The sequence below is a fragment of the Sciurus carolinensis genome, chromosome 14 (assembly GCF_902686445.1).
Source record: "Sciurus carolinensis chromosome 14, mSciCar1.2, whole genome shotgun sequence".
Lineage (NCBI taxonomy): Eukaryota > Metazoa > Chordata > Mammalia > Rodentia > Sciuridae > Sciurus > Sciurus carolinensis.
In genome coordinates this window covers 33,843,640-33,864,693 of record NC_062226.1, presented here as the reverse complement: position 1 = coordinate 33,864,693, position 21,054 = coordinate 33,843,640, and the positions used below count along the sequence as shown (strand labels likewise).

The following is a 21,054-nucleotide window of genomic DNA, read 5'->3' as shown; positions in this document are numbered from 1 at the left end:
ACAGCTGGCAGTCTGGGTCTGTTTCCATGGAAGCAAGAATTGAGTGAGTTATCTCCAGGAGGGGTGAGCTCCCCATCACTGGAGATGTTCAATCAAAGACCAGTTGATGACCACAGTTGGTTGTGAAGGGGATGGGAAGTGAGCCAGGGCCTGTCCAGGCCTGGGTGCTACATACTTGATTGAAGCAACATGAGCTTCCAATGAAGACCACAGTTACAAGGGACAATATTCAGATTTTATTAAACAAAACCACCATAACTCAGTGGTAGAATACTTGCCTAGCATGTGTCAGATCCTAGGTTTGATCCCCAGCACCAAGAAAAAAAAAATTGATTATTAAAACAAACCACATATTAGAAAATTGCTGTCATTTAAAAATATCCACTAGGCTGGGGTTGTAGCTCAGTGGGACAGTGCTTGCCTGGCATTTGTGAGAGGGTCTGGATTGGATCCCCAGCACAGGAGGATAAACTGTAAGCAATCTGCTGCAACAATAAGGAAATTTTTACAGATTCAACTCTGGGAGAGATTAAGGCACATGATCAGCACCCTTATGGATGTGGACCCCAAGGAAAACTGTTCCTGTGCTGAGAATATCAAGAGGGCTCCGACTGCTGCCTTGTGGTGGCCGGGCCTGCATTGTCTCAGCACTGCAACACGGGACGACAGGTTCCCACTGGAAGTGCTAATAAGTCCTAGTATGATACAGCACTGCACAATTTTTAAAGCAATATCATAACCTTTCATTTGAGCCCAGAGCACTGGTAGTTTGGGTCATTATACCCTTTTGCAGATAAGGCTACAGGAAGTAAAAAGTGACTGGCCCAAGGGCACATGGTTGATTATGGACTGCCACTGAAGTTTTCTGACTAGTATAGGCCTTGGCCTACAGCCTGCTTTTCTGGTTTATAATCCAGTTCTGTCTCTGCTACATGAATCCCAAACTCTCAAAACAAGTACCCTTGGGGTTGAAAGCCTCATCTCAACCCAAGGAAGGTAATCCAAAGGCAGACTCAGGTCCCACATAGAACCAGGCAAAAGCAAAGCATCACAGTCAGTAATGCAATGACAGGTGCTGGAACCACCAGCGGCATCCACCCTGAACGGCACGTCCTGGTGGACAGGAGCCCAGACCCCCACACTCCAGCACTAGTTCTGTGACCTTGGGCAAGTGACTCCTTCTGTCTTTGTTCTGTCAGGTGCAAAATGGGATAACTGCTGCCTCCCACAAATGATGTGAGGCTCAGATGAGTTTAGTTGAAAGGCTACATGTCAAAGTGCTGTCACAGCTTGGCTCCTGCAGTGGTGGGTCTGGGAAGACATGCTGGTCTTCAGGGATGGGTGGAAATGTGAAGTATACACCTGTCAGGAATGTTGTCTGCCTGTCAGAATGCAGCCTTGGGCCATTTCCAATGATCGGTTTTCCCTTTACTCAAGATATCTAGAACACAGTGTTTTGTCATCTGAAGGTAGAGGTTTCAGTTATTTGGTTAGAACTGAAGGCACTTTGATTCCTTCTGCCTTATAGTCAACTTATGTTGCCACATATGAAGGTGCCATCTTAAAGCCAAAAATCATTGGAACTTGGCTGTTTTGTATGGTTCAAACTAATGCACATCGTCCGTTTAAACCATGAGGGGGGATCAGGCTCTGCATTCCAAAGTGAAAAGTGAGAGAAGATGCTTTAGTACTCTAGAGCTGCAAAACCAGCAAGGGAATTGATAGGTCACAATGCTGAGCCTCCAGAACTCAGGAGCAGGCCCTGGGACAATGCCACCTTTCTCTGCTGGAGGAGCTGGCCTGGCCCTTTGACCTTTTCTATTGGTCATTTTGTTCCAATTGAGTTTTTGAGGTTTCCTTGGCCATCTGGGTTTAAGGGATCTATGGAGTATTGGAATACCTAGAACTGCCCAAATCCCATTCAGATTTTCTCCTATGACAATTGGGAAAAATACCTGTGGTTGCTCAGCAAGTTACCTTCTGATTCTTCCCCTGAGAAAGCAGTCAAATCTCCCAGGTTGAAAGCTTGGCCTAAAGAGCTAGGTAGGGACAATTTCAGATTTGCCTAGTGGCTGGTGAGTGGGGTTTTGATCTGGGCTCCAGGACTGGCCCAGACCTAAGTGACTGTGGGTAACTTAAGGCAGCTCTTGCTTTCAGAACCTTAGTCTCCCCAAATGTACAATGAGGTCAGGGTGATCTGTGAGGGCCTCCCAGCTTGGCCATTCTGAGTCAGTGGTAGAAGCCTGCTGGTCATTCATTCATTGCCTAGGAGGGAAGGGACTTTGTGAACTTTTCAGGTCAGGTGAGTATAGGGCACAGCTGCCCTTAGAAAGCTTCCAATCAAGCTGGAAAGACAGGTCCCAGATTTGTGGGCCTTATAATAAAGAGATTCTTGTGGGCTGGGAAGACTGAGACCGGCAAAGAGAAGAAAGGCTTTTCCTGCACAGAGGTGGGGGGTGAGGGTGGGTGGAGGAGGGTGGCACAGAGGCAGAGGTAGAACTGACAAGTTCCCACTGGAGCCTCTTTGAAAAGAGCAACCGGGCTGCATGAGGGTAAGCCCAGGAGGGCAGACTAGAAAAGCCTTGAATGCTAAGGGAAAGTGTGTTTGTTTTCTGTTTTTGTAGTTCCTGGGAGACTCTTCAGAGTTCTAAATGATTCAGTCCCGTTTTAGGCAGATCCCTCTGGTTTTAGGGTTAGAAGAGGAAGATGAGAAAGGGTTCAGACCAGAAAGTAAGAAGCCCTGGCAGCTCCTCTGAAGGGAGGTGACATGGACAAGCTGAAGTAGGTGGAGAGCAGGCAGATCAAAGGGGCTTAAGGAACAGAAGAGCCTCAGCTATGGGACTCTCAGTCGGATATTTACTGTGTGCCTACTATGCGCCAGGAGGGTCTGGCTGGGCACAACCTGCTCTGGCAACCTGCTCAGAATGCTAAAGCTCACCTGCACTAAAAGTAGTATAGTGTAAGCCACGGTGGTGGGGGAAAGGGCAGCAGCAGACTTGTTTGGGACACGTTTGAAACTAGCCTGGGAAGAGGAATGGTTCAAAGTGCCCCGCTGGTGGGGGAGGGCTGGGGCTGGGAGAAGGTCTTAGAAAGTAGCCACGCTTGGGACACGAGCGCCTGGGGTTCACTGTGCTCTGGGTCCTTAGGGAAGCCGGGGGATGCTGATGGCCCCTTCCCAGAGCCGCAGGGCCGGGTACAGTGGCTCCTGGAAGGCGGCGCGGAAGGTGTGCAGGTGGCTCATACCACCTGTCACGTCGTAGAAGGAGAGGACGCCGGCCTCGTAGTCCAGGAAGACGCCCAGCCGGTCGGGGTCATGGCGGGGCCTCAGGCGACTGCGCTGGCAATCGTGGAAGGCCCAGTACTCCAAGTCGTAGCGCTTGAGGCACCAGGACTGACGGTTGCAGCCCAGGCGGGCGGCGGCCGAGTCCCCGCGGCGCCGCAGCGATGGGTAGGCGGCACCCACCCACCAGCCGGAGCCCGCCTCCTGCACGTCCACTTCCCAGTAGTGGCGGCCCGCAGCGAAGCAGTCGTGACCCAGCACCTGCCAGAGCGCGTCGAAGCGCATCGCGGGCGTCGGACCCAGGCGGCCCAGCAGGCTGCAGCGCACCGTCAGGCGGTCGGCGGACAAGCGCAGGCGCCCGTGCATCGTGTCGGGATCCAGCGTGGGCGTGCGCGCGTCTGCGGAGGGCGGGGACACGGGCACGCCTGGTGGGCGGGGTCAGCTCCGGGCCCGCCCCCATCCCGCCCCCGCACCGCACAGGCGCGCAGTGCAAAACCGGAAAGCACCCGAGTTGCCAAAGGCGCGAGGGAAAGCCGCCCTTTTACCCCGATTTCTTCTGCGGCTGGGGGAAGGGCCAGGAGGGAACGTTTTACACCCTTCTAACTTTGGATTTTGTAACATGGAATTGACTGCCAGTTTCTAAAAAATCTCATTAAATTAATCCTATACCGTTAACACTGTGTAACCTTGCAATCTTTTTCTGTCCTTAACTTGACGTTTTAGAGTTTTTATTAATATTGGTATCATACTACACAAGCTCTTAGGTAATCTGATTTTTAAAATTTACTGATATATTGATGAACTTTTTACCACATCATATACTCTCACGGGCACATTTTGCCGGGCGCGGTGGAGAAATCAGTGGGCATCACCTAGGTTAGGTGGGCCGGTGTAGTCAATGACCAGGGTTCTTAAAGCAGAAGCGGGAAGAGTTGGATGGAGATGTGCTTATACGAGAGTCAAGGAGATCTAGCCTTGCTAACTTGGAAGATGAAAGGAGTTGCTAGAGCCAAGGAATTCAGGCAGACGCTGGTTGCAGGAAAAGGCAAGGAAGTGAGGGTTTTCCTAGAAAGAAGCCCGGCCTTGATTTCGTCAGTGAGATTTTGTTGCACTTACATCATACAGAACTGTAATATTATATTTATTTGGGGGGGGCAGGGCTGGGGATGGAACCCAGGACTTCTTGCATGCTAGGCAAGTGCTCTACCCCTGAGCTACACCCTCAGCCCCAAATTTGTGTTGTTTTAAGTTACCAAGTCTGTGGTACTTCATTGCAGCAGCCACAGGAAATACACTGTCTTGTTGCATAACCACGGTCTATCCTTCCATTTATTTCAGCTGTCTTTAAATCTTTAAATTCTTCAGTAATGTTTTCAGAGTTTTCTGTGGAGAGGGTTTTTTTTTTTTGTTTTTTTTTTGGGGGGGGTGTTGCTTGGGATTGAACCCAGGGCCTTGTGCTTACAAGGCAAGCACTCTACTGACTGAGCTATATCCCCAGCTCTGTGGAGAGGTTTTACATATCAACTACTAGATTCATTCCTACTTTTAAAGAAAATGTTACTGAAAATAGTGTATTTTAAAAATTTCACATTATCTCCAGTGGCTCCAGAGGCTGAGGCAGGAGGACTGCAAGTTCAAAATCAGCCTTGGCAAACTGGCAAGGCCGTAAGCAACTCAGTGAGACCCTGTCTCAACATTTTTAAAAGTAAAATAAATAATAATGAAATGGGCTGGGCGTGAGGCTCAGTGGTTAAATGCCTTGGGTTCAATCCCCAGTACAGAAGGGAAGGGAGGGGAGGGGAGGGGGAGGGGAGGGGGAGGGGAGGGGGAGGGAGGGGAGGGGAGGGGAAGGGAGGGGAGGGGAGGGGAGGGAGGGGAGGGGAGGGGAGGGGGAGGGAGGGGAGGGGAGGATGTATGTTTAATAATTCTATTTTGAGAAATTATTCCTAAAAAATAATCAGAAAATAAACTAAGGTATATTCGTCCACTCATTCATTAATTCAACAAACATGAACAAAATGGACTGTTTATAGAAATGAAAATGTAAACCTCTCTAAATGTTCAGCAATATGAGAGTGGTTAAATATGATCCATTCAATGTAATGCCATGAATAATAATATTTATATTATTGAAGTAGAAAAGTATTAAAGCTATACTGTTATGTTAAAAGAATATAGTAGAATATGGGGTTGGGGCTGTAGCTCAGTGGTAGAGCACTTACCTAGCATGTGTGAGGCACTGGGTTTGATTCTCAGCACCACATAAAAATGAATAAATAAGATAAAGGTATTGTGTCCATCTACCACCAAAATTAAAAAAAAAAAAGAATATAATAGAATATAAAATATAAAAGAATATGCTTCCATTGGCAAATACCTATACATGTATGTTTTGAAATGTCTGAAAAAATATACACCAAAATATTAACAGCATTTATCTCTGGGAGAGGTAGTACCTCTTTGTACATCTGTAATTTCCGATTTTCTTCAAGATTTGACTTTACAATTTTCTCTTATTTTTTTAAAGAATTTATTGGTTCTTTTTAGTTATACATGACAGTACAGTCCATTTTGATATAATTATACAAGCATGGATATATCTTATTCTAATTAGGACCCCAGTCTTTTAGATGTACAGGATGGTGGGATTCACTGTGATATATTCATAAATGTACGTAGGAAAGTTGTGTCGGATTCATTCCACTCTCTTTCCTTTTCCTATCCCCATCCCTGTCCTTCATTTCCCTTCCTCTAATCCACTGAACTTCTGTTCTCTTCCTACTCCTGACATGATTTATTTCTGTTATTTTCTTCCTATTTCTTTCTTTCAGTGCTGAGGAATCAATCCCGGGCCTCTGTACGCTAGGCAAACACAGTACCTCTGAGCGACATCCCCAGCCTCCTACCTGTAATTTTTAAGGGAACTAAGATATTCACAATATATCAGTAAATGAAAACACAGATTATAAAAGTGTGTATAGTATGATAACATGTTTGGGAAAAAAAGATACATTAAATACATCGTTATATGTACAAGAGCTATGCAAAATGAAAAAAGGGAAAAGGACAAATAGTTATCTATGGGAAAGATTTTCAGTAATTTCCTTTTGTTTCCTGATTTTTCTACAATGAACATATATTATTAAAAGACTACTAGTAAAAGTTTTCAAAATAAAACAAAACACAAGTTGGGTCTCTTTAACAGAAAAGGAGGGCTCTCATTTCCTGGTCCTCCACACCTGTCCATCCCATCCCCTCCACCCTCTCTCCACTCCTGGGGGCTTACATTTTAAGAAGAGCGATCTCTCTGGTGAGGGGCTTGTTTTCAGCAAGGTCCCAAGCTTGGTGCTGGAGGAGCCTGAGAGCTGGCAGTTTACGTCTGTAAGGAGAAGTGGATGCCTAGAGCTCCTGCAGGCAGCAAGATCGCGACACACGAAAAACGCGACACACAAAAAATACAACAGAGCTCAGAATTTGCACACGCTCCCCAAGAACCACAAGCAAATTGAAATAGGAAATGCAAATTCAGAGACCCAGATAGTCCAGGACCACAAGCAGCTGGCAGGGGCAGGCCAGCAGAGAGGGTGTGGGGTGCGGGGGAGAGAAACAGCTCCTGAATCCAGCACTCCAGGATGGGAGGCCGCCTCCAGGTGCAGGTGCAAAACAATTAGAGCTGAGTCCTGGGAAGGATCCAGTTCTCAGAAAGAAAAGTGCGGGAGGCTGGCCCCCCAGAAGCATCCAGGGGGGCACCTTGGTGAGTTCACCACCTCCCCAGCTCCTCAAAGGCACTCCCCTCCCCCACCACCCCCATCCATCACTAGCAGGCACTCATTCGTCCCCATGGCCTGCCGATGATTGTGGGAGGCCAGCCTCTAGGTGAAGGCCTCTCCCCTCTCCCCAAGACTCTGGAACCATCCATCCTCTTGCCTAGGTGACATCACCACATGGTAGCTCGCACTTCTCACACCCAGCAGGTCCAGGCAGTCCTTAGTCCTTCCCTCCAATCCTCAAGGCCCCTCCCCATTTCAGAAAATGGAACCTTCCTTCTCCCACAAAAGCAGGGGCTATGGGGCCTGCCACGTCAGAGGGCTCTGTCAGTGTTCTGAGCAAAGCATCACACGGCGCTGAGTGAAGGAAGGAGTCAAGGAAAGAGCCTCTCAGGACCTGCGGGAACCTTGGAGCTGTACCCAAAGTGGTCCCTGCCCTTCAGGCATACATGAGGCCCTATATCCATCTAATCAACACCCCAGGAAGGACGTGGTTCCCAGAGGGCAAGGGGAGAGGAGTGAGGGCTGGCCATCCCTGCTGGAAGCCTAGAGCAGGCAAGGCTGAGGTGTGGCAGGGTTGTAGGAGCAGCTGGGACAGAGCAGAGTGGTGGCTGGGGAGAGCGAGGCAGACACCATCTCAGGAAGGGAAGGAGGTCATGTCAGAGTCATAAGTGGGGGCTGGGCCCCAGGCCCAGGAGCCCTTGCCTGCCCAGACAAGGGCCTGTGTGAGTGGGAGACAGGATTTAGGGTGGTAACCCTGGCAATTGTGTCTCTGGGTGGCAGGGCACTTGGGACTTATGGACCCAAAACTGGTCACATGGTGACTCACTTTCCTTCAGGCGAACGTCTAGTGGTGTCTGCAGCGTACTCCGCATGGCTTCCATGAGGCCCTTAAAGAAACTCTTGATGGGCTCAAAGGACAGAGGAACGGGGTGGCTCAGCTCCCCAAGGCTCATGTGCTGCTTCATCTCCTGCTCAGTGGCCATGTATGCCTGTGTGGGTGGGCACGGGGTCAGGGCGACGCTGGGGGCTGCAGGCTGCATCTCAGCCTCCATTGCAGCACCCGCCAACAAACCCAGGCCAGCCAGCCAGGCCCCACCCTGCCCCAGCCCCCTGGTTAGCCCAGGCCATGTCCCCAGAGCAGTGCCCCAGAGACAGCCTAGCAGGCCTGAGGTGGAAGGCAGGTGGAGGTCATTTCAGGGCTGGTGCTGCAGAGTCCCTCCTCCCCTCCTGTCCTTCCCTGTGCACTGAGGCCTACTCCACGGTAGCTCTGAGGAGCAGAGGCAGGAGTCACAGACTACCTGCCTTTAGGGTGCTCACCATCTCATGGGGTCCCTCCCTCTGAGCTTTCAGCCTCGTGGACACTGAACAAGGGTCTGCCTCAGGCACAGGGGCCCAGAAAGAGAGGTCAGTCTTCCTGAAGAAGGAGCCCCTGGGGCTTGTCCACCGGGTAGAGCAGGAAACCATATCCCAGGAGGGAAACTGAAGGCCCTGGAAGGCGCAGCTGGGGAGCTGACTGGGGAGCGGGTGGCCACCACCCAGGGTGTGTCCCATTTTCCAGCTGACCCCCCCCTTAGTTGTGTGGCTTCACTAAGTAGAAGCCAGACAACTCCTTCTCAGCCCCCTCTGCACTGGGGTGCAGGCACGAGATGAGATCCCTCCAACCCAAGTCCGGGATTTGGAAGTGAGGGGGGAGGTGGTGATGGTGGCATGTGGCTTTCAGGGACAGAGGTGGTGGAGGCCTGAGGTCAGTCTTGCCCAGCAGAAGCAGGGTGGGGTCTACACTGGCACAAACCCCCTATGTGGTGTGGTCTTCCCTCCTGACTCTCTCTTTCATAAGCCCTTCAGTGTTGTTTTTGTGGTACTAGGGACTCAACCCAGGGATGTCGTACCACTGAGTTACATCCTAGCCCTTTTGATCTTTTATCTTGACGTAGGGTTTCACTACATTGCCCAGGCTGCTCTTGAACTTGCCATCCTCTTGCCTCAGCCTCAGGGTAACTGGGATCACAGGCATCCCCACCACTCTTGGCTTATCCGCTCTTTTCTTGCTTAAAACTGTTCCTTCCTGTATTAGTTATGAATCTGTATTCTCAGGTTCTCAGGCGAGTCCTCAGCACTTTCTAAAGGTCCTGGACAAGGAGTTGGAAGATGGCGGATGGCTCCAGGACTAGCTAGCAGGCAGAGTGACCCCAGGACTGGGCGGACGGGTGCCTGAGGAGGCAGGTCAGCACCCCCGCAGGAGCCTGTGTGTTGGGCGGGGACTGGAGGGATGGCCTCCAAGTCTCACCCGGCCTCGGAAGCCAAGGGTCCATACCCATTTTAGTGGGAACCAGGGCTGAGGTCCCACTCAGGGCTGAAGTGGAGCTGGCCAGGGGGACAGGGGTGGCTGGAAGCAGCTCTGGGAAGGTAGGAGGCTGGCCCAAAGGGCATGTGGGTGGGGTGGGACTGGGGGCCAACAGAGGACAAAATGCTACCATCTGGTAACCCAAACACAGAGTCTGACAGGACCCGATACACAGTAGATTCTCAGTAGATACGTTTGATGGAATAAATGAATGAAATCAAGCACATCTGCCTTTTGCCTTTGCAGACTCAGAGAATAGCACCCCCAAACCCCGCCGCCATCTCTCAAGTGGGAAACCCAAGCACCACCTGGGATGCCTCCTCCCCCCACTTCCTATCTCCACTCCTGTTGCATCCCTGAACCTGCCTTTTCCCCACCCTTCTGCCCTACGAGGTCCAGGCCACCACCATCTCTCTCCTGGATACCATGGTCTGCTCCCCCAGCTTCCCACCCAGCCTCTGCCCCTGGTGGGACCCCTGTCCATTCCCACCCTGTCACCTAAGTAACCTGACCAAGTCGATGCTTTCATTCCTCAGTTCCAAACACGCCCCTGGCTGCCATCTCTTTAAAGGACCAAGTCTAAACTGCTGGCTTGGCACAATTGACCCCGACCTCCCCCCCCAGCCACATCTCTCAAAAGCACCTGCCTCACACCTGCCCCTCCTCAAGCCAGGAGACCCCAGGTAGTCCTCCTGCCTGCCAGGCTCTCGCTGGTCCATATTTCCTGCCTGCCCAGGTGTCCCCTCTGAATTGTCCCCCCTCACTTTTCACTCCCAGCTCCACCATGGCCTCCTCCTAGAAGTCTTCCCTGACCAGACCCCCACCCCCACAGAGTTAGACATTTCTTGGACACTCTTTTGCTAACTGGCTCGAGCTGTTTTGTACATATCTGTTTCTTAGCATGTCTCTCTGCCCCACTGTGAGCTCCTCATTTTCAGCAGATGGCCCGGCTCAGTGTGTATCTGAGGAATACATGAATAAAAGGATAGAAGAGAGCAATGACGAATGGTTAAAACCGGGAGCTTTGGCACAAGAAAATACAAGAAAGGGATGCCTAAAACTCAAAGCTGTATTTTATGGTACAAGAATCTCCCGGGGAGAGGGGTGTCTTAACACTCTGTAAGAGCCAGGAAAGTACACCTGTACTCCCAACTACTCAGGAGGCTGAGGCAGAAGGAGTGCAAGTTCAAGGCCAGCCTGGACAGCTGTCTCAAAATAAAAATGAGAAAAGAGCTGGGCAGCTGAGCCTAGTGGATCACACCCATAATCTGAGCAACTCAGGAGGCTGAGGCAGGAGGGTTGCAGATTCGAGACCAGCCTCTGCAACTCAGTGAGACCCTTTCTCAAAATAAAAACTAAAAAGTGCTGCGGACTTAGCTCAGTGTTAGAGCATCCCTGGGTTCAATTCCCAGCACAGTAAAAGAAAAGAAAAGAAAAAATGCCTTGCGGGTTAATTCAGACAAATCTGGGTCTGATCTACCAGCTATGTGAGCCACTCAGATTCTCATTTGCAAGACGGAATGAGAAGTCCAGTTTGTAGAGTTCTAGTAAATATTAGAGCTAAGATACGTAAAATGCTTGAAACACAGAGGCCCTCGAAAATGGTGTTTGCTAATACTGTTTAATTAGTCCAAGATGTATATTATCTTTCTGGCGACGTGTACTCTCTGCACTCTTGTGCAGGGGCAAGAAAGTTTACATGCTGACAAGTGAACCTCCATTCCTTTACATGGTGCAGAAACACTGTGTGCAGGGCCACAAGCAGCAGCAAGAGCAGAGACCCAGCCCTACCTGCAGCAGCTGAACAGGGTTGGACTCCTGGCCGATACTCCAGACCTTGTTGGAGAGATGGTGCATGCCGTCAATCTGCTTCTGGCAAGACTCAACTTGCTCCCCGTACACCTGGTGGGCCACCTGCATGTTCTTATCGATGAATTTTTTGGCCAGCATTTCCTCTTCATCAAGTAGTAATCTGAGTTCAGTGAATTTCTCCGTCAGCCAGGTTTTACTTGACTCTGCATGAGCCTAAAAAGAAAACCAGTTGCAGATGATAAGTCTGCCAATCAAGAGATCCAGAATAATTGATGTGAAAAGAAATATAATATTTACAAAGTCAGTTCAGCAAAGCGGCAGTCAGATCCAAGATCAACTCATAAAAAACTAAAGCTTGTGTAAGTACTGCTCAGCTCCCATCGGAAAGTGCATGGAGAAATCAAGATGCTTTTGTTTTGTTTTGTTGGGGTACCGGGGATTGAACCCAGGGGCATTCAACCACTGAGCCACATCCCCAGCCCTTTTTTATATTTTAGTTAGAGACAGGGTCTCACTGCTGAGGCTGGCTTTGAATTCGGAATCCTCCTGCCTCAGCCTCCCAAGCCACTGGGATTTCAGGCCTGCACCATTGCACCTGGCTAATAAAGATGGAAATAACGAAATATCTAAAAAACAAACTTAACAAAAAAGCAAAAGGGCTGGGAGTGTAGCTCAGTGGCAGAGCACTTGCCTAGCATCTGCAGGGCGCTGAGCTTGATTCCCAGCACCCAGATAAAGAAAACAGTGAAACTGTACTGAAACACCCCAAAACCTCCAACTGCATGGAAGAGAAAAACAATACCCTAGACTGGAAAGATTCATTACTGTGAAGACGCTGTTTTCCTTTTGCAGGAATTGATCCTAGAAAATGTGCTCCGGTGAGCATGAAGAGCTGTGCACTGAGATCTCACTATAGCATTTATACACAGAGCTCAGAGAGGAGTTGAGGACAGTTTTCAATACGGGACATGCACGTATGTTGATTCATACAAAGAAATAATTCATACAAAGAAATAATTTATAACAAAAAGAATGCATTGTTCCGACATACACTACAACATGGACGAACCATGAAGACATTTTCCTAAGTGAAATAAACCAGCCACAGAAGAATAATGTTATGACTGGATTTACATAGAAGGCCTAGAACAAGCAAATTCACAGAGAGAGACAGGAGAGTAGAGGTTACCAGGGGCTGGGGCAAGAGGAATGGGAAGTGGTTGTTTAATGGGCTCAGAGCTTCTACTTGGGGTAATGAAAAGGTCCCAGGAAGGATGGGGATGCTGTACAACGTTGGGACTGTAGCTAATGTCCCTGAACCAACACTTAAAACTGGCGAAATCTGTTATGTGTATTTTACCACCATGAAAACAATATAAAAAAAGAATGCAGTAGAGCCATGTGTACTGGTGCGGTGGCAAGGAACAAGTGTCAGAATAATCCGCGCACCTCCATAAGACAGTAGAAACTAGGTGGCACGCCTGCCTGTGCACGCTCACTAGTGCAATGGCAACGTGGGCAGTGGTCCTGTTTGGGGGGGAGGTGTGGCTTGGAGAGCTGGCAAAGACAGGCTCTCGCTTTGTCATCTCACTTGCAAAATAAGAAAACAGAAATCAATCAGGAAAATAAAATCGCCAAACCACAGGCCAGCTCCTTTCTCAGCCCAAACATCCATGGCAGAATGACCCCTGCAGCTGGCCAGGCTTGGGGCAGGCCCCCGACATTCTCTTCTTAGTGGGACTAGTGTGTGGTTTGGTAAGACACAGGAGACAGCTCCCCATCTGGGATTCCTGCACAGTGCTTCAGGCAGCGCTTGGCTCCTGGGCTAGCTCATCCCACAGACCTTATGGGTTCCACTGGCTCTCGATGGCCGGAGACTTGGTCAGCATTGATAGCAAAGTTGCTGTGGGTCCACGTGCCTAAACATGAATACATCTTCATCGGATGACCAGGAGAAGGAAAGAAAATATGTTCCAAACCTTGGAGTGATGAACCTGTTAGAGGCCACAGAGTTGACAGAGGATGCTTGTGGAGAAACCAAGAGAGCAGGTTATCTCCTCCTAACCAAGCTGCGCCAACAGCTACGGGCGGCTTGGTCGCAGCAGTACACAGCAGATGCTTCATGCCACCACACCTCCCAGTGCAGGAGGTTGAAAACCCCAGAAGACTTCCTGAGTAAGTGGATAGGGCTGATTACACAACACACTCAAGAGAGAAGGGGAGGGAAGGGGGGAGGGGGAGGGGAGAGTGCTGATAATGAAACAAGAAAGTGCTGCTTTGGGTCCCATTGCCTCGAAATGCAAATGGTCCCCAGATTGAACTGGCTGGGATTTAGACACAGCTGGGTGCAGCTGGTGGCTGGTAAGAGCCTGATGGGGTCCAGCTGAGATGAGCCTTCAGACTCTGAGAAAGACCAACCTCGAAGCCCGGGTCAGGGAAGGGAGGGGATTTTGCCATGGAGTGCTGTCCCACTCAGTCCCATGCAGAGTAAGGGCCCTGTGAGGAGAATACAAAAAGCTGCTTCCTTTCTGAAAAGTATGACTTTGGATAGCCCTGCTGTGGGCACCTCTCCTGGACTGTGCCACCAGGGCAGGATGGCCAACCCTGTCCAGGCCACTTTAGCCTTGGAGCCCCCACGACTGTGACATGGTGGCTGTGGCTGGCAGAAGGAGGGATAGCCAGGGCCAGAGGGGGTCACCAGGGCCGGCAGGGGTGGTGGAGACCAGTGACATCAGGAGTAAGGCCTGGCAGAGTCCCGTCTTCCCATTTCCAGTCTGGCCAAGGCTGGCTCATGTCACCCCCTGCTTGGAGGCTATGATTCCATTCCTGCAGCTTTGGTGGGTCACAGGGAAAGGTACAGAGCAGGAACTGAGGCTATTTATTCCAGCTCCCAGCAGTTACTGAGTCGGATGCCAGTCTGGGCCCAAGTACCTCAGCTCCACTTTTTTTTTTTTTTTTGTCCTGGAATTGAACCCAGGCGCTCTCAACCACTGAGCCACATCCCTAGCCCTTTACATATTTTATTTAGAGACAGGGTCTCGCTAAGTTGCTTAGGGCCACGTTAAGTTTCTGAACCTGGCTTTGAACTTGTGATCCTCCTGCTTCAGCCTCCTGAGCAGCTGGGATTGCAGGTGAGCACCACTGTGCTGGCTCAGGTCCACTTTCTGCTCCAGCCTCAGCTTTGTTCTGTGGGGCAGAGGGCTGAGCCCTGTAGGTTGAATTTCCAAAATCCTCCCTCAGGGTTTGGTCAATAGAAAGAGGAGCTAGAGCAAGACCAGAGGGCCAGGCAAGGTGGGCTCCCCAGGAGGGACAGCCTCCCGGGTCCCTTGCATCCTCCAGCCCCCTCAGGGCAGCCTGCTCTGGTTCTAGCTCCTGCCCAGAAGGCCCTGGCCTCTGCACTCTGCTGACACTGGCCCGGGGGTCAGGTGGCTTTCTACCGGTGGTATCTCAACCCCTGGTTGACTTCTTGGCCTCTTCCATCCTTGAGCCACAGTTCCCTGGGCAAATCCCCTCTGGCTGAACCCCTCAGAGTGGTTTCTTTCTGGGTTCACTTGGTGGACAGAGCTGTAGCCCAGGTCCTACCTTGCCATGTGACCAATGAGACATTATTTCCTTTTTTTTTTTTTTTTTTCTTTTTTTTGCAGTGCTGGGGATTGAACCCAGGGCCTTGTGCTTGCGAGGCAAGCACTCTATCAACTGAGCTATCTCCCCAGCCCTCTCTTTTTGTTTTGAGGAAGGGTCTCCCTATGTTGATCAGGCTGGCCTTCAACTCCTAGGCTCAAATGATCCTCCTACCTCAGCCTCCTGAGTAGTCTGAACCTGCCACCATGCCCAGCCTGAGCCCCATCTAGAAGGGCCTTTTGGCTTTGACAGTCTATGCTCTTTTTTTGTTTTCTTCTTCTTTTTTTCTATACTGAGGGTTGAACTCAGGGCATTACACATGGTAGGCAAGTGCTCTGCCACTGATCTACATCCCCAGCCCTTTTTATTGCTAAATTGCTCAGACTGGACTCATCCTGCCTCAGCCTCCCGAGCAGCTGGTATTATAGGTGTGTGCCACTGTGCCTGGCTAGCCTACACACATTCTAAATCCCTAGCCTATGTCTGGATTTGATAGTAATCAATTTTTTAAAAATAATTAAACACACACATATTCTTTTAATTTTTAAAAGTATCAAAAGCTCACTGCAGACAATTTGGAAGATTCAGGCCAGCTGTGGCGGCACAGTCTTGTAATCCCAGCTACTGGGGAGGCCGAAGCAAGAGAAATATCACAAATTTGAGGCCAGCCCTGGTAATTTAGCAAGACTCTGTCTCAAAATTTAAAAATCAGAAAAGGGCTGGGGATGTAGCTCAGTGGTAGAGCATTTGCCTAGCATGTGTGAGGTCCTGGTTTCAATCATCAGTACTGAGAAAAGTAAATTGGAAGATTCAGGAAGAAGAACACAGGCAGAAGAGATGTAGTGCCATCTATTCCCATTTGAGTAGAGAGGGCTGCAGGCGAGTGTCAGATTTTCCCTGCACCTGGACATATTGGCCTCTAAGGTGCCGTGATGGAAGGGGAAAGCCGTTGATAAGGAAGTAATCATGTAATGGGTGTTGACTGGGGGTTAATGACCAAGTTCTTTTCAACCGTGCCCTGAAAAGGAAGGGGGTAGTTAGTCCTGATCACTGGCTCCGGTACAACAGACTCCGGACCTTGCACAAACTTTACTGATCTGTTTACAGAGCTGTTGCCATGTGAATGGTCTTTCCCCTCATCTGCCTCTGCGTAAGGCATGGCTGTCCCAGACCTCGCTGCCACAAACCACGCCTGCCGCGACTCAACAGAATGCGACAGGATTCTCACATACGCTGTGCCTGCGCAACACGTCCCTTCTAGGATCTTGTCCCTAAGGAAGCAAATCAAGGTGCCAAAATAATGTTTGCTGAACTGCTATTTTGCATTAGGGAAAAACCAGATGTAATCTAACTGTTCAACATTCAGAAAATGGCTTAATGATTCATGGTAGGTTCAAATAATGGAATATATTGCCTTTAATACTGATGTGAGAGGGAGGTGTGAGGTAGACAGCGTGCGGTCCCAGCTACTGGTTGGCCAGGCAGGAGGATCACCTGAGCCCGGGGTTCAAGGCCAGCTGGGGAAACAGACACGAAGATTCCCTGATTTTGATATTGCACTATAAGTATGTAAGAGGTACATAATTCTTTAAGGCAAACTAGGTGAAGGCACACGAAACTTCTGTGTACTATTTTTGCAGTTTCCTGTGGATCTATAACTATTTTAAGGTAAAAAGTTAAAGCAGTTGCTGAAACCACGGGACCCCTTAGGCCCTCCACGCTGATCCTAAGTCTTTCCCTGGGGGCACCCAGCACATCTGCTGGGACATCTGCCGCGGGCACACCTGCGCCTGGGCTACCGCCTTCAGGAGGAGCAGCTGGGTACCTCCCATCCTTCTTGGGGAACCACTTTCCAACCTGCCAACTTTCTTTTACCAAGTCCCTTTGAACAGACTTATCTTCCTGAGCCCAGTGTCCTGCTCTTGAGGACATGAGGGACACTATTAATAATTAAACGGAGGCCAAAGACATGAACCACCAAGGTCCCCAGGACACTGGGGCATGTAGCTACCTGACAGATAATGGATGTCAGGCAAAGGCGGGGTCCAGTTCATGGCCTGGCCCGTGCTTCAGAAAGGAGTGGTTTCCAACCCCTGCTCCACGCGGCGGTGGGCCTGGCTCGGGAAGACCCCATGCCAGCCGCCTCCCTGGCCGGAGCCAGTCTTCTCTGCCTTGTGTGGGTCACTCTGTGGGGCCGGCCCCTGTAGGACACCCCCATCCCAGCCCTCACTGTGAGGAGGGAGCCGCTGAGGCAGAGGGAAGGGGACCGCCTGAGTTCTCACAGAAGGCTCCTAAAGATGCCACCACATTTTCATAGTCCAAGTGGCAACTCACAGTGTCAGACCCAACCTCACACCAAAAGCCCTCAAAAGAATCCTTTTTTTTGAACTTTTACTGGGGATTGAACCCAGGGGCACTCAACCACTGAGCCACATCCCCAGGCCTATATTATACTTCATTTAGAGACAGGGTCTCACTGGGTTGATTAGTGCCTCGATAAGTTGCTGAGGCTGGCTTTGAACTCGAGGTCCTCCTGCCTCAGCCTCCCCAGCTGCTGGGATTATAGGTGTGTGCCACCAAGCCCAGCTAGTAAACTGTGTGTTGCTCTACTTAAGGCAATCTGGGGTGTGGGGGATGGAGGACTAGGAGGAAGAGCGGCTGCTACAAGATGGAGCCATGGCGGTGGCGGGGGCCAGGGCGTGCCCAGGAGATTCTCCCCAAGGCTGGTGCTGCAGCAGTCTTGGGGCCTCAACTGCATGTCCCCCTTCATGGTTCTGCATTGAATCTGCCTGTCATTTTGTGCTCTTTTTCTCAAAGAAGGCGCCTTAAATTACAGAAGCTCCAGGCCCACCCACCCTGACTGCCCCTTTGAGGTTGGTCTTTATTTCCCTTGACGCCACATGACGCCACACTAGGGGACAAGCGCATGAGGGGAAATGTGGACACGTCCACTGGAAGAGGGAAGAAGCGTCCACTTGCCTTGAGCTTCTCGGCTGCATCTTCTATCCAGGTGATGTTGTCAAGGTGCTGCTGCTTCTTGGTCTCCAGCTGCTGTAAACATTCTTGGATGAGTTTCTGTAGGTGAGGGAATGAAGGGAAAAAATCAAAACACGGTCACTCTTCAGATAGCAGGCCCTCATCTCTGCTCATGCCTGTGCTCTCTGTCAGCAGAGGTATCTGAGACCTGGAAGGTGAGGTGGCTGGCCCAAAGTCTGGTGGCAAGTTGGAGGATGAGTGGAGAGGTGGGCCACACTGGTCCTCAGAGGCCACGTCGGGCAAGCCTCAGCTCTGGCCTGCTCCTCCTACCCTGCAGGGCTCTGCTTTATGAAATTGCTAATTTTTCCTTTATTCTTGCTTTTTCCTTTTGGTACTGGGGACTGAACCCTGGGCCTCACACCTACTAGGCAAATGCTCTATCACTGAGCTACATCCCCAACCCTTGAAATTGATATCTGTCCAAAGGCCTGCACTGGGTCCCTCTGCCCCACAGGTATAACCCTAGCTCCACCTTAGCCTCCCTTGAAGCTGGCCTTACACACAGCCACTGGGCCTGACTCCTGGCTCCCCACAGGCACAGCGTGGGGAGGGCCTGGAAATGTTTGCTGAATTAAAAGGCGTTACAGGGGCTGCCCATTTCAAGTGGAGAGTCCCAGCAGGCTGCTGCCAGCACAAGGCCTAGAGTGGGGGTGACCTAGGCCTGAGCCCAGCTGGGCACCTTCCCTCTCTAAACCTCCATCTCTGTCCCTGTAAGCAGGGCTGTTATGGAGACTAAATGAGATTTACACAGAGTGCCTGGCAGACAGGAAGCACCCAATACAGGTAGTTTTGTCATTTTAACATCCAACAAGCATTTCTCCTGTGTGGAGTGTCATCCTAGGTAAGGGGTGAGAAGGGGCAGTGGTAAGGTCATGACCCAAGTATAAGCCTTGACTTCAACTTTCAGACGCACATCCTGACCTAGTGTGTTCTGTTCTTTTTTTGGTATTGAGGATTGAACCTAGGGGCGCTCTACCCTGAGCTACATCTCCCACCCTTTTTATTCTTTATTTTGAGACAGGGTCTCAACTAAGTTGGAGGCTGTCCTCAAATTTACAATCCTCCTCCTTCAGCCTCCCAAGTTGCTGGGATAACAGGCAGGCATCATTGCACCCAGAGTCATTGTGTTTTCTGACCAGCACCTTCCGTCATGGGTCAAGAATACCCCCAACCTCCAGGTGCCTCTTCCCTCCAGACACAGGTGTCTTGGGATCTGACCCATCCTTCAAGGCCACTTCCAATGACAACTTCCCAAATAAATCTTCTGGGGCATCCTGCCTCCAGTTCTTTCTTCTGTCTGGTTCTCACCAGTCGAAGTCCTCATCACACTGTATTCACCCCCTCCTCTCCCTCAACCAGTCAGGCAACTCCTCCAGGTAAGAGGAGGATAGATCAATGACTCAACACACCAATGGCAGGAGGTGTGAATAGAAGTGATGGATGAATGGATGATGGACAGATAGATAGGTGAGTGAGTAGACGTGTGGAAGCAACCATGGATGTGCAAAGAGAGGCGGTCAGCCAGGTGGACAAAGGGACCACTGCACCATATCTCTGGAAAGCATCCTTCTTAACTCTGAATAACATAGCTCAGAGGAGCAAGTATTATCATCACAGTCATTTTATAGATGCCGAAAGGAAGGCTCTGGCAGGCCTTGAACCCAGGACTCCACTAGTCAGACTCCTCCGTGGGTCCAGTTTCGCCTTGGAATGCCAAGATTGTCAATGTGCTGGTATTCAGTCATGCTGGGTACGGAAAAGTTTCTCCCGGGGCAGGGCTCCTCACAGAGGACTTCTTTGGGACGGACATGGTAGAATTTAGGTCTGTAGAGACTGAAGAGCTACGCAGACCTTTGGGGAGTCCAGAGGAGGGATTTGACCAGAGCCACAAAGCGAGTCCAGGACAGGGCTGGAACAGGAGCCCAGAGGCCCTGGCCATTACCTGTGTTACAGCAGAGTGAGGGAGTCAAGATGAAAATCATCTCTCTGGGGTGGGGGGCTGTAGGCTGGTGGGGGCCTGGGTTCAAGGCCTGCCTTAGCTCCAGAGCATTTCTTCTGTTATCTGTTAAATGACTATTATACTAATAACAACTGGCTTGTGGTTGTTGGGAGCAAGGCATGGAGGGAGGAGGGGCACACCCAGGGAGGTAGAGGGCCTTGGAGGCTGCTCCCAGGGCAATGGTGCAATTCTCAGTTCACGGTCCTTTCTGTGACCTCCAGATAGAGTAAACCAAAGCTGCCTGTTGGTTCTCTGGAGCCACACACGGCTGTTTTCCAGCTGTGGGTAGATGGGGTTCACTTCTGTTGGTTCTCTGGAGCCACACACGGCTGTTTTCCAGCTGTGGGTAGATGGGGTTCACTTCTGTTAACTACGAAGTAGCTTTTCTAATAGCCTACCGCAGTGTGGTGGCCCCGTCATGGAGGTCAAGGCCGGGGCATCTGGGTACCAGCCTGGGCTCCCAAGTTCTCACTCCTAAACCCTGAACAGGTGACCTGGGATCACCTTTGCCCTTCCCCGGGCCTCAGTCTTCGGTTCTTAGTTGTACCGCCTCGATGACCTCTGGGGCCGGCTTCACTTTTCCAGCTCCTAACGGGGAACTGACCGTGGGACCCTGCGCGCGCGCTCTCCTCGTCCGTTACCCGGGTTCGCCCCGGCCCCGCGCGCCGCACGCTCCCCAGCCGCACGCGCGCTCCCCACCCGTACTCGCGCCCCCCACCTGCACGCGCGCCGCTTCCTCAAGCGCCAGGCCGACCGGGTGGCCGCGGTGCGCGCCCAGCACGGGGCAGAGCGCGCACACGCATCGCCGGCAGCGGCGACAGAAGAGCTCCACGGGACGGTCGCTGTGCTCTGGGCAACGCCAGCCACGCGCCTCTTCGGACTCCGCGGGCCGGGGCTCCCCGGGCGTCGCGCCCCGCGCCGCAGCGCCCTCCATTCAGCTCCGGCAGTGCGGAACCGCTCGGCTCCCGCGGAATCGAAACCTGGCGGGGACGGGGGCGGGGCGGCAGTCTGGCAGGGCGCTGGCCGCCGCGAAGCTGCGGCACCATCCGGCCTGGGCAAGGACTGAGACTCCCTGCGTCCTCCTGCCAGCAGGTACTTCTTGTGCCTGCCCTGGACTGCAAGAGGCCACCGCGGAAAAGGGGACTCGCCCCTATTGGGATAGATGGAAGAAAATGGGCTTCTCCCTTAACCA

At 51.2% G+C, this 21,054-nt stretch overlaps 1 protein-coding gene across 1 annotated transcript; it reads right to left on the bottom strand.

The window, feature by feature from the left end:
- Positions 1-216: 216 nt before the first annotated feature.
- On the bottom strand, positions 217-20,883 carry Trim14 (tripartite motif containing 14). Its single transcript, XM_047524919.1, has 6 exons — positions 20,581-20,883; positions 17,807-17,902; positions 11,186-11,419; positions 7,877-8,039; positions 6,567-6,659; positions 217-3,678 (listed from the first exon to the last, which is right to left on the bottom strand). The coding sequence occupies exons 1-6, from the start codon at positions 20,794-20,796 to the stop codon at positions 3,143-3,145; spliced, it is 1,338 nt and encodes a 445-aa protein (XP_047380875.1). The 5' UTR covers positions 20,797-20,883; the 3' UTR covers positions 217-3,142.
- Between the last annotated feature and the right edge of the window lie 171 nt (positions 20,884-21,054).